This window comes from Tachyglossus aculeatus, chromosome 1, assembly GCF_015852505.1.
Source record: "Tachyglossus aculeatus isolate mTacAcu1 chromosome 1, mTacAcu1.pri, whole genome shotgun sequence".
NCBI classification, from domain to species: Eukaryota; Metazoa; Chordata; class Mammalia; order Monotremata; family Tachyglossidae; genus Tachyglossus; species Tachyglossus aculeatus.
In genome coordinates, this window is record NC_052066.1 from 61,939,156 (window position 1) to 61,961,025 (window position 21,870).

The window sequence follows — 21,870 nt, forward strand, 5'->3', positions numbered from 1 at the left end:
TACAACAGAATTAGCAGAAACTTTCCCTGCCCATAATGATCTTACACTCTAGAAGGGAAGACAGACATTAATAAGCTCATTGTGGGCAGGGAATGTGTCTGTTTATATCGTACTCTCCCAGGTGTTTTGTGCAGTGTTTTGCACACAGTAAATGTTCAATAAATGTGATTGAAGGAATGAATGTCATGATATATAATTTAAAAATATGTACATGGGTGCGGTGGGATGGGGGTGGGGTGAATATCAAATGGCCAAAGGTCACAGATCCAAGTGTGACTTTCTTTCTCTGTCTCAACTAGGAGGGAGAACTGAGGCAAAAAGGGGTTCTAGGTATTCCACTGAAACAGTGATATTTTTGCTATGTTAATCACCCCTTCTGGTGAAACTATGGCTAAATCTCGGCTGCTCTTGACCTGGTGTTTACACTACAGGATGGCGGCTTTTACTCTTCCTCCCCCTCTTCAACTGTACTCATTTCTTTCAGGTGCCTCAACGAACAACTTCCATATCCCCAGCATTAGCGAGGAAGAACTCCCCGGGAAATGGCAGTGCCTTGGGAACGAGGTTAGGATCACAGCCCATCAGAGCAAGGTAAGGAAGACCGAGAGCAGCAGCATGAGACTAAACCTGCCTGACTGCTCACAGGTCACCCGAATAACGCCACAGGGCCCGCTACCAAAGCGCGGGAAAGGGAGTGCATTATCAGAGCAAACAAAGTGGAAAATACAGAGCTAGGCTGAGTGTATTGCAAAACCTTATTTAACCAGCGCCTCAGGGACCAATCCATCACTGGTATTTATTGAGTTCTTATTATTTGCAGAGCACGGCAGACACCAGAAAAAAAGGTGTCCAGACACACAGATTCTTTCTTTAGCTCCAGGTCAGCTAACCTCCCCTGGGAAACGTTGAGGAGCTTCAAAATTACTGCTGGTTGAAAAATCTAAAATATCCTCTCTGAAATAAAGTCTCAATATGGACCTTGTTGTTGGTAGCCTGCCGCAGGAAGTGATACAGTGCTCACTCAGAGAACTGGATCACTGAATGAATGAGAACAACCAAGGCCCTGTGTCTTAAAAGGTTTAGTTAAATGTGAGGCTCTTAAAGGTCTGGGTTTCTGGATATTCTCTGAATTCAGTTTGTCTTCCACCTGACAGTATGCTCACTGTGTTATTGAGATTTCCAGCTCCACAAGAGATTTTTTAGAGCATAGGCTTTGGAGTCAGAGGTCATGGGTTCAAATCCTGGCTGTGCCAGTTGTCAGCTGTGTGACTTTGGGCAAGTCACTTAACTTCTCTGTGCCTCAGTGACCTCATCTGTAAAATGGAGATAGAGACTGTGAGCCCCCTGTGGGAAAACCTGATCACCTTGTAACCTCCCCAATGCTTAGAACAGTGCTTTGCACATAGTAAGCGCCATAAATGCCATAATTATTATTTTTATTATTATTATTATTTGGTCAGAATGAGTAAGTCACCTCCTTGCAAAGAAATCTCAGTAATAATTAAAAAGTAAATACCCTTCCTTCACTGCCTAGAAGGCCTGTGAAGATTTGGCTTCACATAGGTGCCATTATCGTCTCCTTTACACCTCATTTCCTCAGATTTTTTTTTCCTAATAAATGCTGACCCTATTTAGGAGTAATTGAAATGGGAAACAATCTCCATCATGCTGCAGAAGGACGAGCTTTCGTCATAAAATGGTCCAAGTGTTCATAATAAAAGAAACCTGATTCTTGAGAGAAGATTAGAAAAAAGGTCTTAGTATTTTGGAATATGAAATCTTCCTTTTCAAGATGATCAGTCTTAGGAGATGGTCATTTACAAGTGAGTAGGAATGAGGCAGAGAAGCATTAATCTTTACAGGACAGATCCGCCAGAACGTTTCCCTGCCTCAGACTTTCAATGAGCCGTTTTCTTCCAGGCACTTTATCAAATTCATTGCAGTGCTGCTGTTGCTAGGCAACACTGCAAGCAGCTGAGCAGGATCCCTGGAACTAACTGTGCCTGTCCTTAGCCAGAAGAATGCCAGTGTTCCTGCTTAGAACTTTATTAATTAGTCACTAGGTTGAACAGTGATAAACCCCTACCTAATTAGGGATTTTCCTTCTGCCCTTTGAACCCTACTCCTAGGTAAGCTTACTTGGCAGGATTTAGAATAGTAGTTCCTTCACTTGCTTGGCTCCTTCTGGTTTAGTAGATTCTGTAATCAACATGTCTCGCCCTCGTAGCAGGGATCTCAGAGGAGAGGAAGATTTTTTTGTTGTAGAGAAAGCAGCATGGTCTAGTGGAAAGACGTGGAGCTAAAGTGTCTGAGGACCTGGGCTTTAGTTCTGGCTTTGCCACTTGCTCTGTGACCTGAGGAAAGATTTTTCTGTGGCTCAGTTTCCTCATTTGTAAAACGGGGCTTCATTACCCATTCTCTGTCCCCCTTAGACTGTGAGCTTCGTGTGGGAGATGATCAATTCATTTATTCATAGAGAAGCAGCGTGGCTCAGTGGAAGGAGCATGGGCTTTGGAGGCAGAGGTCATGGGTTCAAATCCCGGCTCTGCCAATTGTCAGCTCAGTGACTTTGGGCGGATCACTTAACTTCTCTGTGCCTCAGTTCCCTCATCTGTAAAATGGGGATTAGGACTGTGAGCCCCACGTGGGACAACCTGATCACCTTGTATCCCCCCAGCACTTAGAACAGTGCTTTGCACATAGTAAGTGCCACTTACTGTGTGCAGAGCACTGTGCTGAGCTCTTGGGAAAGTACAATACAACAATAAAGACTGACAATCCCTGCCCACAACAAGCTCACAATCTAGGCAGGGGGAAACAGACATCAACACAAATAAACAGTAAATAAAATTAGAGATATATGCATAAGTGCTGTGGGGCTGGGATGGGGGGAAGAGCAAAGGGAGCAAGTCATGGTGAAGCAGAAGGGTGTGGGAGATGAGGAAAAGTGGGGCTTAGTCTGGGAAGACCTCTTGGAGGAGATGGGCCTTCAGTAAGGCTTTGAAGTGGAGGAAAGTAATTGTCTGGTGGATTTGAGAAGGGAGGGCTTTCCGGGCCAAAGGCAGGACGTGGGCTAGGGGATGTGGGCTAGGGGTTGGCAGCAGGACAAGCGAGACTGAGGCACAGTGAAAGGGTCAGCACTCGACCTAAATAGTTGGCATCTATCCCAGCACTTGGCACATAGTAAGCACTTAACAAATATCACTCTCCAGTGGCTACCAATCAATCTGCGCATCAGGCAGAAACTCCTCGCCCTGGGCTTCAAGGCTGTCCATCATTTTGCCCCCTTCTACCTCACCTCCCTTCTCTCCTTCTACAGCCCAGCCGCACCCTCCGCTGCTCTGCCGCTAATCTCCTCACCGTGCCTCGTTCTTGCCTGTCCCTCCATCGACCCCCGGCCCACATCATCCCCTGGGCCTGGAATGCCCTCCCTCTGCCCATCCGCCAAACTAGCTCTCTTCCTCCCTTCAAGGCCCTACTGAGAGCTCACCTCCTCCAGGAGGCCTTCCCAGCCCCTTCCTTCCTCTCCCCCTCGTCCCCCTCTCTATCCCCCCCTTCTTACCTCCTTCCCTTCCCCACAGCACCTGTGTATATGTTTGTACATATTTATTACTCTATTTATTTATTTATTTTACTTGTACATATCTGTTCTATTTATTTTATTTTGTTAGTATGTTTGGTTTTATTCTCTGTCTCCCCCTTTTAGACTGTGAGCCCACTGTTGAGTAGGGACTGTCTCTATATGTTGCCAACTTGTACTTCCCAAGTGCTTAGTACAGTGCTCTGCACACAGTAAGCGCTCAATAAATACGATTGATTGATTGATTGATTTTATATATATATATATATATATATATATATATATATATACACAAATATATATATATATATATTTTTAATGCCTAGGTTGAAGACCCTTTGTAGTGATTTGGGATTTGCGGGGATGCTAACATGGTCCCGGGGTCTCTCTTCCAAATGCTGTTCAAATCCTGTGACCTGAAAAATGGTCACAATCCTTTTGATACATTTATATGTAGACATGTAGACAGAAAAGCAGCATAGCACAGTAGATAAAGCATAGGCCTGGGAGTCAGAAGGTCATGAGTTCTAATCCTGGCTCTGCCACTTGTCTGCAGTGTGGCCTTGGGCACGTCACTTAACTTCTCTGTGCCTCAGTTCCCTCATCTGTAAAATGTGGGGGATTAAGACTGTGAGCCCCATGACGGACAGGGACTCTGTCCAACCTGATTTACTTGTATCCACCTCAGCTGTTAGTACAGTGCCTGGCACATAGTAAGCACTTAACAAAAACCATAATTATTGTTATTACATGTTACACTGGGATTGGGATGGGACCTTGTGACTACAAGGAGGTCATTTGCTGTACTAGGAAGGAGGGAAGGCGGTTATAGTGTGAGGGAGAAAATGACTGAGCCTCAAATTCATTCAGTCGTATTTCCTCAAATCAGAAATCCCCATACCCACATCCCATCAGCAGCAACATTTGGTACTCCCTGGTTTGAATATTTACAGAAGACTCATTCCTCAAAGAGGCATTGCTTGGCCCTTAATACTCAGTCTTCTTAATTTCGTATTTGACCTCATGTAAAAACAGTGGCTCTGTGTAGTTTTCCAAAGCACAGCTGACACTGTACACGAGCATGTCACATCTCAGGAAAAATATTTACTAAAATGCGAACAATGACCCTCCTTTTTTCCTCTGTCTCTGTCTCTCTGTCTTCATCTGTCCCTCCGTACCCTGCTGTGGCAGAGTCTCTCTTAGGAGGTTTGAGGGGACAGAATTTTAGGGGTTTTCCATTGCCTCAACATTTACCAACTGTTTGCATTCAGGGATGCATCAGACAGTGCTAGTTGATCTAAAACTTTGAAATCTCCAACTTAAAAAATTAGAGGAGGATTTACCAGAAGGAGACATGACAAATCCACCTTGATCTCCTCAGGTGTCCAGTCCTTGCCTCCTTTTCTTATGCATTTAGCTGATTCTGCAGATATCTGCTATGTTTCCATCTCCCATGAGAGTGTTCAGTGATTCTAGGTATGGCCTATCTTTCTCAACAGTCTCCTAAGAGATGCAGGGTAGCCTAGCAGAAAGAGCATGGTCCTGGGAATCAGTAGGACCTGGGTTCTAATCCTGTTCCTGCCATTTGTCTGCTTTGTGTGACCTTGGGCAAGTCACTTTACTTTTCTATTCCTCATTTCCCTCATCTGTAAAATGGGGATTAAGAATGTGAGCCCCATTTGGAACATGGACCATATCCAACCTTATTAGCTTGTTTCTATCGGCATTTAGTACAGTGCTGGCACATACTAAGCGCTTAACAAATACCATTTAAAAAGCCCGCTTCACATGGTGGATACATTTTAGGCTTCTTTAAATATTTGTATTAATGAACCTTACTCTGCTACCCATAGAGACCTCCCCTAAACCTGCTAGAAGCAGGAGGACAATTAGGCTCTTAGAACATTTCAAAGTCCAACTTGCAGCAATCACTCAAATCCCAGACATGTGTTCACTCATCCTGCATACCTCCTTCACGTTCACCTGTTGGTCATTCACATTCCTGGAGGGAAGGGCCTGTCAGCTTCTGGTCAAGTGAGCCAAATACCAAATCGCACAATTGAGTCAAAAACAAGTTTTTTCCCCCACTTCCTTTTCTCTGCATTTTTAAAAATTATACAAATGCCTACTCTACAGGAAACTTGTTGCAGATGTTGGTTAATTGGCATTTCAGCCACTTGCACCTGTGATATTGCCAACATTCTTTCCATTAGCATAGTGGATAGAGCTAGGGCCTGGGAATCAGAAAGTCATTGAAGCTTATCCGGGCTCTGCCACTTGTCTGCTTTGTGATCTTGGGCAAGTCACTTAACTTCTCTGTGCCTCAGTTCCTTCATCTGTAAAATGGGGGGGATTACGAATGTGAGCCCTAGGTGGGACATTGACTGTGTCCAACCCTATTATCTTGTTTCTACCCTAGTGCCTAGAACAGTGCCTGGCACGTAGTAAATGCTTAACACATACCGTAATTATTATTATTAAAAATGTAAGGGGAAAAGTAAATAAATTCAGAAAGTACCCTGAGTTAGGCTTCTAAAACAGGATGAGGGTAGGGAGGGAGTGAGAGGCAGTAGGAAGGAAGAATACCCAGAAGGAAACAACCACCAAGGTTTATAGTTTTCCTGGAGATTCAGTTAGATAGTGAAATAGATAAAATCTTCTCTTCAGTGCAGTGGAAACATAAATATTTAAATGAAAATTTTCCTGATTTCTCTTCAGTGTCCCAGTACAGAGATTGACACCCTCACAAGCATTTGAATTTTACCACTGGGTCTCCAGGATTTCCAGCATTTGAATGGTGCTCTGCACACAGCAAGCACTCAATAAATGCTGTTGATTGATTGATTGATGGGATCCCATTGTTCATTCTCAGTCAGAACCCTGCAGACTTACATATCCTTAGCCTTCTTTTGTTCTTGGCTTCTTCCATTCAGCTCTTTTTCCTCCCTCTCATCAGCAAACACTGACCCCACTATCCTATAGGCCAAATTCCAGCCCTCCCCCTGGGAATGCTAATATCCTCAGAATGTGTTGTCTAAGATTCCCTTCCACCACTTTCCTGGATATATTTGACCTCTCTTAGGAATGTACCAGACTCATCTTACTGATGCAAGATTGAGCTCCTCACTCTAATGTGGTCTGCAGTCTTCCTTTTTCCATGTGTATTTATGGTTATTTGAATATTTGATTTTTAAGGAGAATGTATAACTTGTCCTTCCCTCTATTCTCCACATGAATAGTCTTAGTTCAATTTGAAGTTCTAATTTGGTGCTCCCTGGTTTGAATATTTACAGAAGACTCATTCTTCAAAGGGGCATTGCTTGACCCTTAATACTCAGTCGTCTTAATTTCCTATTTGACCCCATGTAAAACAGTGGATCTGTGTAGTTTTCCAAAGCACAACCCACACCGTACACGAGCAAGTCACATCTCAGGGAAAACATTTACTAAAATGCTAACAATAATATCGAATGAACAGATCTCTTGTAATGTTAATGCATTTATCAGCATGGCCTAGTGGAAAGAGCTTGGCCCTGGGAGTCAGTGAGTCAGTCGTATTTATTTAGCACTTACGGTGTGCGGAGCAGTGTACTGAGCGCTTGTGAAACTGGAAGGATAGTGGTGCCATCTTCGGTGATGGAGAAGACAGGGTTTGTATGGGAAGATAAGAAGTTCTGTTTTGGACATGTTAATTTGAGGTGACAGGAGGACATCCAAGTGGAGATGTCTTGAAGGCAGGAGGAAATGCGAGACTGCAGAGAGGGAGTAAGATCAAAGAGCTGGAGATGGAGATTTGGGTATCATCTGCATAGAGATGGTAGTTGAAGCCATGGGAGTGAATAAGTTCTCCAAGAGAATGGGTGTAGATGGAGAATAGAGGGGCATCCAGAACTGAAACCTTGAGAGACACCCAAAGTTAGGGGGTGGATGGCAGAGACTGAAGTTCTAGTAGTCCCTTCCCTATCACTACCTGGAGTGTGACCTTGGGCAAATCACTTACCTTCTCTGTGCCTCAGTTGCCTCATCTGTAAAATGGGGATGAATATATGTAAATTCATCCCCATTTATATATATGTATATATATATATAATATAATATATAATATATACATACTCCCTTCCTTTCAGACTCTGAGCCCCATATGGGATAGACTGTGTCCATTCTGATTATCTTATATCTGCTCTAGCACCTGGCATGTAATAAGCATTAATAAAAAGCATTATTATTATTTCATAAATTATAGCTTTAAAACCATCTGTGGAGGAGAACAGAAGAGTCTAACATGTTTTGGCAAAATACATCTTCATATGTGCAGAAGCTGAAGCATCATCCACTAAATCAAGGACTCCGAGTGCCTGGGAAAACTAAATTATTCTGTGATGAAATATTTTTGCAAACCAGCATATGCAGTGATAGTCTTTTCTGGCTATTTCAGAAATTTAGCTTTTGCTATTTATTTGTTTTTAAATTTGCATAGTGCCCTTTCACTCGAGAATCAAGAATCAAGCATTTTAAAATGCTATTTTTAAAGGCCCTTTTTTCCAGAAGTTTGAAAATAATCAATCAAAAATAGAATGAGTCTGTAAGACTGTTGAAAGAAAGTACCACATGCTTTCTGCACATGATGAAGGAGGTCATTGTTTTGGATAAATAAATCTGCAGATGATCAACTCTCAGCCTTTCAGACACACACACCAACTTCCTCAGACGTGTGCACTCTACAATCCCAATTCGATGTTCCAATCACCCAGTCTGCTAGATGACAAGAAAAGGTCCTCTCCCGCATCCTTGGAAAGCAACATGGCATGGCCACAGGCCTGGGCGTCAGAAAGTCATAGGTTCTAATCCCACCTCTATCGCTTGTCTGCCCTGTGGCCTTGGGCAAGTCATGTCACTTCTCTGTGGCCCCGTAAAATGGGAATTGAGGCTGTGAGCCCCACATGGGGCAGGGACTGTGTCCAGTACAATCTGCTTGTATCCACCCCAGCGCTTAGTACAGTGCCTGGCATATAGTAAGCACTGTATGCATTTCAGTGTTTTTCTAAGAAATCCAGCTTGAATTTAAAGATCCGCACCAAAGGCTTCTGAGTTTGCAGTAATAATAATGGTGGTGTTTGTTAAGCGCTTACTATGTGCAAAGCACTGTTCTAAATGCTCGGGGGGGGGATACAAGGTGATCAGGTCCCACTTGGGGCTCACAGTCTTCATCCCCATTTTACAGATGAGGTAACTGAGGCACAGAGAAGTTAAGTGGCTTACCCAAGGTCACAGAGCTGACAAGTGGGGGAGGCCAGATTCAAACCCATGACCGCTGACTCCCAAGCCTGCGCTCTTTTCATTCATTCATTCATTCAATCGTATTTATTGAGTGCTTACTGTGTGCAGAGCACTGTACTAAGCGCTTGGGACCATGCTGCTTCCCCAGTACTGACCCTAGTACTGGTGGAAACCTCCAGGTTCTTGAAGGGTCTCACTTTCAGGGGCCATTAAAGTCCAAACTTCCAGTGTGTTCTCAGAATGTGGAGAGAGAGAAGAGAAACAAGACAAGGCACACCCATCTTCTTGGACAGAGAGTATCTCCATATCCGAGAACAGAGAACAGCTGGGGAAGCAGCTTGCGTTGTGGATAGAGCACTGGATAGACACAAGATCTCACTTGCAGCTCATGATCTTAATAGGAGGGAGAACAGGTATCTAATCCCCATCTTGCAGATGAGGTAACTGAGGCACAGGGAAATTAAGTGACTTGCCCTCGGTCACTTGGGCAGGTATATGGCGAAGCAAGGATTGGAATCCAGGATCGCTGATTCCCAGGGCTGTGTTCTTTCCACTAGGCCACACTGCTAGTAGCGCTTTGAAGGTGAGGAGAGAGTGGTAGTCTTCTGGCTATGAAGTGGGAGAGAGGTCCGGCCAGAGGAAGGATTCATTCATTCATTCAGTCGTATTTATTGAGCGCTTACTGTGTGCAGAGCACTGTACTAAGCACTTGGGAAGTACAATTCAGCAACATATAATAATAATGATGGCATTTATTAAGTGCTTACTATGTGCAAAGCACTGTTCTAAGTGCTGGGGAGGTTACAAGGTGATCAGGTTGTCCCACGGGGAGCTCACAGTCTTAATCCCCATTTTACAGATGAGGTAACTGAGGCACAGAGAAGTTAAGTGACTTGCCCAAAGAGACGGTCCCTACCCAACAGTCTAGAAAGGATCAATCAATCAATCGTATTTATTGAGCGCTTACTGTGTGCAGAGCACTGTACTAAGCGCTTGGGAAGTACAAGTTGGCAACATATAGAGACAGTCCCTACCCAACAGTGGGCTCACAGTCTAAAAGGGGGAGACAGAGAACAAAACCAAACATACTAACAAAATAAAATAAATAGAATAGATATATACAAGTAAAATAAATAAATAAATAGAGTAATAAATATGTACAAACGTATATACATATATACAGGATGTGGACGAGAAGTCATCAGTGAGATAGATGAGACTGAGATACAGTCAATAGGTTGTTTTTTGAGGAGGAAGGTGCGCAGGCTGGAATAGAGTGGGAGATTAGACAGGTTAGGTAGGAAGGGGAAAGCCTTAAAGCCAATGATAAGGAGTTGCTGTTTGGTGGATTCTGTTTGACAGCTCCAAGTGGAGCTGTGGTAAAACAGATCGCTCAGCCAACCCTGGATGGTGTGAGGGCTCTTCTCAAATATAAAATGTCGATTCAGATTCCAAGGAGAACAACTTACTTCAACTGGAGGCTTGATTACAAATTATAAAGCAGACGATGAGCCTATGTTTGCAGACCACTGTCATTAAGACCGCCGTTTTGGGGGAACTGCAGCTGGCCTACAAAAGTAGGCTTCACTGTATTTGCTTGACTGTTTTGAAGTTGGCCGTTCATGCTGTTTTGAAAAGAAAAGGAATTTAAACCCAAACCATGCACAGTATCATCATTCCACCTAAAATCCCTCTCCAAGGAAATTCTAGGCTCACCATCACCGTGAACCTCTCGGTGGTTACGTGGAAACACAGTGGTGTGTGGATGCAAGCCTGGAGGGAGGTTTGGTGAAGAAGGTGCCCTGGATATGGGTGTGTTGCCTGGATCTTTACTACAAAATTAATAATATGAGATTCAGGTCTGCCCCTTAAACACTTGGTTGCTTACCCCAGCCCCACAATGCTTATGAAAATATTCTTACACTCTACTACTTCCCCTCTCCCTAATTTACTTTAATATGTGTTCCCCCCTGTAGACTAAGCTCCTTGTATCAGGAGTCACATCTACAAATTCTGTTGTACTTTTCCAAGCACTTAGTACAGTGCCCTGCACCCAGTAAGCACCCAGTAAATATGATTGTTTGATTGGTTGGAGGTGGAGGCAGGTGCATGGGACTGGCGCATTGCTCAGAAGCTGCAGAGATCGGCAGCGTGGCTCAGTGGAAAGAGCCCGGGCTTTGGAGTCAGAGGTCACGGGTTCAAATCCCAGCTCTGCCAATTGTCAGCTGTGTGACTTTGGGCAAAACACTTCACTTCTCTGTGCCTCAGTTCCCTCATCTTTAAAATGGGGATTAAGACTGTGAGCCCCCTGTGGGACAACCTGATTGCCTTGTATCCCCCCAGCGCTTAGAACAGTGCTTTGCACATAGTAAGCGCTTAATAAATGCCATCATTATTATTATTATAGCGCACAGCCCTGAGAGTCAGAAGGACCTGGGTTCTAATCCCGGCTCTGCCACTTACCTGTTGTGTGGACTATGGGCAACTCAATAGAGAAGCAGCATGGCTCAGTGGAAAGAGCACGGGCTTTGGAGTCAGAGGTCATGGGTTCAAATCCCGACTCCACCACTTGTCAGCTGTGTGACTTTGGGCGAGTCACTTCACTTCTTCACCTCAGTTACCTCATCTGTAAAATGGGGATGAAAGCTGTGAGCCCCACATGGGACAATCTGATCATCTTGTAACCTCCCCAGCGCTTAGAACAGTGCTTTGTACATAGTAAGCATTTAATAAATGCCTTATTATTATTAATTCACTTCTCTGGGACTGAGCTATCTCAGGTGTAAAATGGGGATTGAGACTGTGAGCCCCACGTGGGACAGGATCTGTGTCCAACCCGATTTGTTGGTATCCACCCCAGTGCCTGGCACGTAGTAAGTGCTTAACAAATACCGCAATTATTATTATTATTATTGGACTTCCATCCTACTTAGACTGTTTGCCCCATGTGGGATGGGGACTTTAAGCAACCTGATTATTTTGTATCTGCCTCATTGCTCGGCTCATAGTAGGTGCTTCACAAATTCTGCTATTACTAGTCTTGGTATTATTATTAGTATTAATCATAAATTTTATACTACTAAATATCAACAATGGTGTACGTATTATAAATTATTTACATTAACGTCTGTCTCCCCCCCAGGCCTTAAGGTTGTTGTGAATAGGGAATGTGTCCACCAACTGTGTCGTATAATATTCTCCCAAGTGCTCTGCACAAAGTAAGCACTCAGTTTTAAGCACTTAGTACAGTGCAAGCACTTAGTTCAGTGTTCTGCACACAGTAAGCGCTCAATAAATAGGATTGAATGAATAAATACCTTTGATGATGATGGTGAAGTAAATCTACTTGTACTTTGGTTACTTGAAATCAGTCATATTTATTGAGCACTTACTCTGTGCAGAGCACCGTACTAAGCGCTTGGGAAAGCACAGCATAACAGAGGTGATAGACGCTTTCCCTGAAATCTGAAATCACTCGCCGCAGATCAAACGGTTGTCTCTTTGAGCTTCAGACAGTCAAAAATGGACATTGAGATTTTGTTATCCGGACTAACAGGTGTCCCGGTGGAGGGTCTTACTCTTTCTCAGCCTTGGCATCAGAAGGCTTCCATCCCTCCCGCTGTGAGAGACGATGAATATTCTGTCTCTGTGCTTTGGGGAAAAGGGGGCGGGAGGGTATTCATTCATTCATTGTCAGTCATATTTATTGAGCACTTACTATGTGCAGAGCACTGTACTGAGCGCTTGGGAAGTACAAGTTGGCGACATAGAGATAGTCCCTACCCAACAAGGGGCTCACAGTCTAGAAGGGAGAGACAGACAACAAAACAAAACATGTGGACAGGTGTCAAGTTGTCATAATAAATAGAATTAAAGCTAAATGCACATCAGGGGATTTAAAGTGTGAGCCCCACGTGGGACAACCTGATCACCTTGTATCTACCCCAGCGCTTAGAACAGTGCTTTGCACATAGTAAGCGCTTAACAGATGCCATCATTATTACTATCGTTATTACCCCAGCACTTAGAACAGTGCTTGGCACAGAGTAAGCGCTTAATAGATACCATCATTATTATTATTATATTATTGTACATATTTACTGTACATATTGTATATATTTACTATTCTATTCATTTTATTTTGTTAATATGTTTCGTCTTGTTGTTTGTCTCCCCCTTCTAGACTGTGAGCCCGTTGTTGGGTAGGGACTGTCTGTATATGTTGCCAACTTGTACTTCCCAAGAGCTTAGTACAGTGCTGTGCACACAGTAAGTGCTCAATAAATACGATTGAATGAATGAATGAATCAGTAACAAAATAAATAGAATAGTCAATACGTACAAGTAAAATAAATAGAGTAATCTGTACAAACATATATACAGGTGCTGTGGGGAGGGGAAGGAGCTAGGGCATGGGGGGGATGGGGAGGAGAAGAGGAAAAAGGGGGCTCAGTCTGGGAAGGCCGCTTGGAGGAGGTGAGCTGTCAGTAGGGCTTTGAAGGGTGGAAGAGAGCTAGCTTGGCAGATGTGCGGAGGGAGGGCATTCCAGGCCAGGGGGAGGACGTGGGCCGGGGGTCGACGGCGGGACAGGCAAGAACGAGGTACGGTGAGGAGAACGAGGTACAGTGAGGGTACTTCACTAACCTCTGTGGTCTCTCTCCTCTGCGCCCGGTGTGTTTGTGTGTGTGTGTGCGTGTACAGCAACCCTGACTTGCGGAGGACGGAGCCCATCTTGGAGAGCCCCTTGCAGAGGACGAGCAGCTCTTCCAGCTCCAGCACGCCCAGCTCTCAGCCCAGCTCCCAAGGCGGCTCCCAGCCGGGCTCGCAGGCCGGCTCCAGTGAGAGGAACCGAGTCAGAGGTGAGGCCTCTCTTCTCCCCCGCTGGGGTTTTTTTATGGTATATTTGTTAAGCACTTACTATGCGTCAAACACCCTTCTAAGATCTGGGAAAGCAGCATGGCCTAATGGATAGAGCACGGGCCTGGGAATCAGGTGGTCATGGGTTCTAATCCCGGCTCTGCCACTTGGCTGCTATGTGACCTTGGGCAAGTCACTTCACTTCTCTGTGCCTCAGTTACCTCTTCTGTAAAATGGGGATTGAGGCTGTGAGCCCCACATAGGACAGGGACTGTGTCCAGCCCAATTTGCTTGTATCCACCCCAGTGCTTAGTACAGTGCTCTGCGCACAGGGAGTGCTCAATAAATATGATTGAATGAACAAATCTCATCATCATTATTATTATTACAAGACTAGGTAGGTACAAGACTCTAGACTGTAAGCTCATTATGGACAGGGAACATGTCTGCTAATTTTATTGGATTGTATACTCTCAAGCGCTTAGTACAGTGCTCTGCACATAGTAAGCACCAACTAAAGACCTGTGATTGATTACAAGTTAATTAGGTCAGACGCAGTCCCTGTCCCTCATGAGACTCCAAGAAACAGAGTGGTGTAGTGGATAGAGCAGGGGTTTGGGAGTCAGAAGGTCATGGGTTCTAATCCGGGCTCTGCCGCTTGTCTACTCTGTACCTTGGGTAAGTCACTTCACTTCTCTGGGCCTCAGTTTCCTCATCTGTAAAATGGGGATTAAGACTGTGAGCCCTATGTGGGGCAAGGACGGTGTCCAACTCGATTATTTTGTATCTACCCCAGTGCTTAGTCCAGTGCCTGGCCATAGTAAGCGCTTAACAAATACCGCAATCATTCTTCTTCTTTTTCTTCTTCTTCTTCTCCTCCTCCTCCTCCCTCCTCCCTCCTCCCTCCTCCCTTCTTCTTTCTTCTTTCTTCTTTCTCCTTTCTTCCTTCTTCTTTCTTCCTTCTTCTTCTTCTTCTTCTTCTCCATTTCACAGTTGAGGAACTGAGGCACAGAAAAGTGAAGTGACTTGCCCAGCAAGCAATTGGTAGAGGTGGGATTAGAACCCAGGTCCTTCTGACTCCCGGGCCTGTGCTCTTTCCGCTAAGCCATATTGCTTGTACTTGCTAACTTCCTGCCTTGCTGCCAGTGATCACTTAGAGAGGGGACCGTAGGGGAAAGTGCTTAGTACAGTGCTCTGCACACAATAAGCTCTCAATAAATCCAAATGAATGAATGAATAAATGAAAGACCAGTTAATAACACATCTCAGCAGAGACACTGCTGGGGCTGTGACTGTCACCCCACATCCCTATTGCTGTCTCATCTGGGTCAAGATCAGAAGGAACCGAGACCCACTTTCTTAGCATCCTTCCTGGTCGTTCTTTTGGGGGTCCCTGGGCTATTCCCCCTGTTATCGGCTTCACATTCCCAGTTAATTTCCTCCTTTTCAGGTCACCTTAAATCCTCCAAGCCAGTATCTTTTCTGTTATAGTGGCAGTGAGCTATGCTTTGCCTTATAAAACACCCTTGGGCATCCCTGGAAGAAGAGAATGCGGCACATATGTCAATTTCATGTTTCTAGGAAAGCAGAATCCATTTATCCGGACTTCAGGCACCAACCCAGCGGATAAAAATCTGCAGAATATTGGAAGCGTTGAGCAGAGCCAGTCTTGACTTGCTCATTTCGTGAATGTGACAGTATCGCCTACTTAGAAAAAAATCACTTCTCTCGGCATCCCATTGAAGTAATTTATCATAAATAGTTTAGTTTCTCTAATGAAGTAGCCCCTGAAAATATCAATGTTTCCCTACTAATTAAATGTGATGGTACATTGCTTCCATTAATCACAGTTCCTTCCTGCAGAACTGCAATTTTCAAAGGGTAAATTTTTATAAGTATGAAGGACAATGTCCTTTAAGTATCACTTGGTGAATTAGGATATGTTCAGGGCCTTTTAGGGGAAACAGCATGGCATAGTGGATAGAGCCTGAACCTGGGAGTCAGAAGGACCTGGGTTCTAATCCAGGCTCCTCCACTTGTCTGTTGTGTGACCTTGGGCAAGTCATTTCACTTATCTGGGTCTCAGTTACTTCATCTGTAAAATGGGGATAGAGACTGTGAGCCCCACATGGGACAGGGACTGTGTCCAACCCAATTTCCTTGTGTCCACCCTAGCACTTAGTACAGTGCCTGGCACATAGTTAGCGCTTAGCAAATACCACAATTATTTTTCATTATTATTTTAGGATAGGGGAACTCCGATCAGGCAGGCCTTATTTGTGCAGGGAACAAGGCTAGGAAGAGGAAGAAATCTTTTTTTTTAAAAAAAAATTCCTGTCCCAGCACCATGGACTGTCTCTGTGCCTCTATTCTCCCGGATCATTATTTCTTTTATTTGTAGGGTTTTAATGAAAGCATTTGTATATGATTGGGCTTCTCCATTTTTAGTGTATTCATTCAAAATTCTTGTACTAAGATTTGATCATCATCATCATAATTGTGGTATTTAAGTGCCTACGATGTGCCAGATAGTGTACTCAGTGCTGTGGCAGTTACAGAAGAATCAGTCAAACCCAGTCCCTGTCTCTCGTGGACCTCGTAGCCCTAAGTAGGTGGGAGAACAGGTATTGAATCCCCATTTTACATTTGAGGAAGCTGGGGCACAGAGAAATGAAGTGACTTGCCCAAGATTATGCAGCGGGCAAGGGGAGAGCCAGTAATAGAGCCAGTAAGCGCTCAATAAATACGATTGATTGATTGATTGATTAATAGAACCCATGTCCTCTAACTCCCAGGCCTACGCTCTTTGTACTAGACTTTGCTGCTTCTTATCACATCCCTTTAAGATGTTTTATACATATATGTATATGTATATACATATATGTATGTATATATATGTCATTTTATTTATTTGTATTGATATTTGTCTCATTCATTCAATTGTATTTGTTCATTCATTCATTCAGTTGTATTTATTGAGCACTTACTGTGTGCAGAGCACTGTGCTAAGCACTTGGGAAGTCCAAGTTGGCAACATATAGAGACAGACCCTACCCAACAGTGGGCTCACAGTCTAGAGGGGGGAGACAGACAACAAAACAATCAACAAAATAAATAGAATAGTAAATACGTACAAGTAAAATAAATAGAGTAATAATTGTGTACAAACGTATATGCAGGTGCTGTGGGGAGGGGAAGAGGTAGGGCAGTGGGAGGGGGAGAGGAAAGAGGGGGCTCACTCTGAGCAGGCCTCCTGGAGGAGGTGAGCTCTCAGTAGGGCTTTGTTCTAGACTGGCAGCTCATTGTGGGCAGGGGATGTCACTGTTTATTGTACTTTCCCGAATGCTTAGTACGGTGCTCTGCGCACAGTAAGCGCTTAATAAATACGATTGAATGAATGAATGAATAAATAAATGTCAAGAATTTTCTTGTCCTCTTGGTAGTGGATGCAGCAGGGGCGTCCCCAGAGTGAGTGATGTGCCCCAGTCTCCAGAGGTCCACTGAGTCACTAGCCAAGTATTCCACATGACGTGTTGACTCCCTTAATCCATCCCCCCTCCCAGTACCACAGCATTTACGTACATATGGAGATTAAGACTGTGAGCCCCACATGGGACAAACTGATTACCTTGTATCTACCCCAGTGCTTAGAACAGGGCTTGGCACATAGTAAGAGCTTAACAAGTACCACTATTCTTGGCTTAGTGGAAAGAGCCTGGGCTTGGGAGTCAGAGGTCGTGGGTTCTAATCCCGGCTCCACCACTTGTCAGCTGTGTGACTTTGGGCAAGTCACTTCATTTCTCTATGCCTCAGTCACCTCATCTGGAAAATGGGGATGAAGACTGTGAGCCCCACGTGGGACAACCTGATGACCTTGTATCTACCCCAGCACTTAGAACAGTGTTTGGCACATAGTAAGCGCTTAACAAATACAATTATTATTATTGTCCATAATTGATTTCTATCGGTGTCTGTCTTTCCCTTTATTTATTGTTCTGTTGTATTCTCCCAAGCACTCAGTACAGTTCTGTGCACACAGTAAGCGCTCAGTAAATACGATTGAATGAGTAAATGAATTGACTGAACTAAGTGCGCAATAAATATGATTGGCTGACTGACTGACAGAACCTAGTTCAGTGCTGTGGACCCAACATGTTCCTTAAAGAGGAAGTTGTGAGACTGAGAGTGAGAGGCTGGACTGCCCCCAGTCTTTCTCTCTAGACTGTAATCTCGTTCTGGGCAGGGAATGTGTCTGTTTAGTGTTGTAGTGCTCTGCACATAGTAAGCACTCAATAAATACGATTGAATGAATGCAAGAGGAAGTCATCCAAGGGTAATCAAGACTAACAAATGTTTGCTAACAAACATTTGCCCTTTTTTTTCCCTCCCACCCGCCGACCCACCAACCAGGCAATGCCAAACCTGAAGGATCGCCTGTGCTCTCCCACGAGCCTTCCAAAGGGAAACAGGAAGAGACCAGGGACATTACCCGGCCAAGTCGCCCTGCTGTGAGTCTCTCTCTTTCTCTCTCTCTCTTTCTCTCCCCCCCGCCCCACTTCATCCTATTTTATGCCCGTGGTATTTATCATGCATACCCTCGTTCAAATCAAAGAACCAAATTCATATGACGGGGAAGCCCAGCACATTAGAGCTAGCCTGCGACTTGTGGAACAGACCCATTGGATTGACAGGAAATGTGAGGGATCCAGGGAAATCATAGACTGTTATTCAGTCAAACCTGTATTTGTCAGTTAGATTATTTGGGTCCTAATTTTTCTTCCACCTCCCTGTTACTTGAATTTTAGTTATTCTTATGTTTATTAGCCCCTCCCTCAGACGTGATTGTGGGCAGGGCAGTCAAATTTATCCCTCGAAGGCAGCTGGGGGAAGGACAGTTCTGAAAAGCAGTGGGGCCTAGTGAAAAGAACGGAGACCTGGGAATCAGAAGGATCTGGGTTTTAATCCCGGTCCTGCCACTTGTCTGCTCTGTGAGTCACTTAACTTCTCTGTGCCTCAGTTCCCTCATCTGTAAAATGGAGATTAAGACTGTGAGCCAGCTTCGGACATAGACTGTGTCTTACCTAATTATCTTGTATCTGCCCCAGTGCTTATTACAGTGCCTGGCACATAGTAAGTGCTTAATAAGTACCATACAAAAAGGGCAGTCAGATCTTTCAGGTTAGCTTCTTAATCACAACTGTGGCAGAAAATGTGCTGGGAAGTGTTAAAAGCTCAGCTAAAGTGAAGCCTGGTGATTATCCATGGATTTCGCGGCACTGTGTTTTCTCCAGGTCTGGCACCATGAATAATCAAGAGTTCCCTGCATGTTTTTCCTGTTTGCAATTAGTTATTATGAAGTTAGCTTTGACCCCCTTTGGCTCCTAATCATCCGACTGGCCCCAAACGATCTTATGGAAAGCTGGACACACTGATTGAAAAATTAACTTTGCAATAGCTCCTGTGTACCTTTTATCTTTTTCTTTTTTCAGGAAAACTCATTAAAATGGTCCCCACAGGCTTTCTGGTTTAACTTGATGTTTGTATTTTGAAACAAAAACGTGTTGAAATCGATACTGAACTTGCCCCATTTTCTTTTTTACCCATATTGATGTTTTGCTGTTTTACCTTTTTATTCATAACATCATTGTACTAACTATTCTAATTTTGTTTCTGACTTGCTTGCCCTTCCTCTGGCATATTCTTCTGATGCTGATTAATCTTCCCTTACGCTCAGAGCTATAAGAAAGCTATAGATGAGGTTAGTGATATCTTTTCTCTGTCAGTCCTACCTTTTTGCAAGGTGACTTTTAGAGTGCAATATTTCAAATGTTGTTTTCCTGGAGTGGTTGTCCAGAAAAGGTGGTGAATTGGAACAAAGTGGAAGCTTCACTCACTTGACGTGAACTCCTCCACTGTAAGCTAGTTATGGGCAAGGATTGTGTCTGCTTATTGTTCTGTTGTACTCTCCCATGCATTTAGTACGGGGCTCTGCACACAGTAAGTGCTCAATAAATATGATTGATTGAATGGATGAATGAATGAAAGTTGTGAGCTATGATTTCATTTGACTCAGACAGAATCCCCATGCAGACTTCTTGGTTAGCTACCATCCCAATATCCTTTGAGCTAAAAAGATCCACAGTTCCAGACTGGAAGCGCTGTCACCCTACCAGAGTTAAACAGTAGGTGATTTTGGATCCCTGAGTAGCTTTTAGAGATTTGCTGAAGGCCCACTTCTCTAAACTCAACCATCCTCTGAGTCTATGCTCTAGAGATAGAAAGAGACAATGGAATGCTTCTAATAATTGTAGTATTTGTTAAGTGCCTCTGATGTGTCAAGCACTGTTCTAAGCTCTGGGGAACATACACGATAATCAGGTCAGACAGTCCCTGTCCCACACAGGGCTCACAGTCTAAATAGGAGGGAGAACAGTTATTGAATCCGTATTTTACAGATGTGGCACAAAGAAATTAAGTGACTTACCTAAGGTTACACAGCAGACACATGTCGGAGCCGGGTTTAGAACCCAGTTCCTCTGACTCCCAGGTTCGTGGTTTACCCCTATCAATCAATCAATCGTATTTATTGAGTGCTTACTGTGTGCAGAGCACTGTACTAAGCGCTTGGGAAGTACAAGTTGGCAACATATAGAGACAGTCCCTACCCAACAGTGGGCTCACAGTCTAAAAGGGGGAGACAGAGAACAAAACCAAACATACTAACAAAATAAAATAAATAGAATAGATATGTACAAGTAAAATAAATAGAGTAATAAATATGTACAAACATATATACATATATACAGGTGCTGTGGGGAAGGGAAGGAGGTGAGATGGGGGGGATGGAGAGGGGGACAAGGGGGACAGGAAGGAAGGGGCTCAGTCTGGGAAGGCCTCCTGGTGGAGGTGAGCTCTCAATAGGGCCTTGGACTTCCACTAGTCCACACTGCTTCTCTCAAAGTGTATGTGATGGTACTAGGGCAAGAAAAATCCACTTCAACAAACATTAAGAGTAACCTCAACCACAGAACAATGCCGGCAAGTCAGGCGGCTGCTCAATGGAGACATTTTTCCCACGTCAAGAATATAGCTTTGTTATTTGTGGGGATTTCCTAAAAGGACTGAATGTAAATTAGAAGAATGAAAACACCAATTTCTGTTTGATCCCCTGCAAACACTCGCCTTAGTGGTTCTCTTAATCTGAGAAGTCTTTTGGAAACTATTTCATGTGCATGGAATGAGTCATTCTGAGGCATGCCACCGTATCGTGGAGAGTGAGAAGCAGCATGGCCTAGTGGTTAGAGTATTGGCCTTCCAGCCAGTTTTAATCCCGGTTCCTCCACTTGATCCTGGGCAAGTCCATTAACTTCCCTTTGCCTCGGTTATATATCACCTGTAAAATGGGGATTCCACCCTTGTTCTCCCTCCTGTTAGACTGTGAACCCCATGTGGAACAGGGACCGATAATCTTCTGTCAACCCCATGCTTAGTACTGTGTTCGGTGCACAGTAACTTTTATCAATTTACACAATTATTGTTATTATAGAGTTTCATCCTGTTGGGCTGGGGGGCCAGATAGACTGAAGAGATTCCATAATGTCTGTGAGCTCTGCCCATAGGTAGATGTGGAGCTGTTATAACATTTCGATAAGGAAGTTTCAGTTATGGCTGTATGATATCAGCCCTCCCGAAATACGGTATGTGACACCATGTTGTCTTGCTTTGGATGGTTTACAAAGTGGGTAGAATGCTGAACTACTCCTCTAAACTGTAAGCTCCTTGTGGGCTGAGAGTGTGTCTGCTTATCGTTATATTGAACTCTCCCAAGCACTCAGTACAGTGCTCTGCACACAGTAAGCGCTCAATAAGTGCGATTGAGTGTATACTTCAGACAAAGGGCAACCGTGTTCAGATGACAGCCAAATGTGATGCCCCACAAAATCATAAATCTCTGCCTGCAGCTCTAGCTAGTGATATGAGAAGGGGAAGAGGAGCCCATTAAAAATATGCCCCTCTTAATAAGTACGCTCCTTTCTTCATGAGGGAAAAGACTGGGGGTTACTGCGGGGTCAATTCGCTTTCATTTAGACCACATAACAAATAGGAAGGCACTGCAGCACACATCTGCTGATGAAATGGTTGTGCGTGTGCTTTAA

At 44.1% G+C, this 21,870-nt stretch overlaps 1 protein-coding gene across 8 annotated transcripts in view; it reads left to right on the forward strand.

Annotated features, from left to right (window-relative positions):
* Window positions 1-21,870, forward strand: part of TNIK (TRAF2 and NCK interacting kinase) — a 560,172-nt gene that overhangs the window by 472,191 nt on the left and 66,111 nt on the right. For 6 of the 8 annotated variants that reach the window (XM_038749188.1, XM_038749246.1, XM_038749212.1 and 3 more), the window contains 4 exons: window positions 485-591; window positions 13,559-13,716; window positions 18,125-18,222; window positions 19,449-19,472. In XM_038749188.1, coding sequence (XP_038605116.1) covers window positions 485-591; window positions 13,559-13,716; window positions 18,125-18,222; window positions 19,449-19,472 — 387 coding nt within the window. The remainder of the gene's footprint in view (window positions 1-484; window positions 592-13,558; window positions 13,717-18,124; window positions 18,223-19,448; window positions 19,473-21,870) is intronic. The other 2 variants (XM_038749204.1, XM_038749221.1) reach the window with 1 other exon arrangement.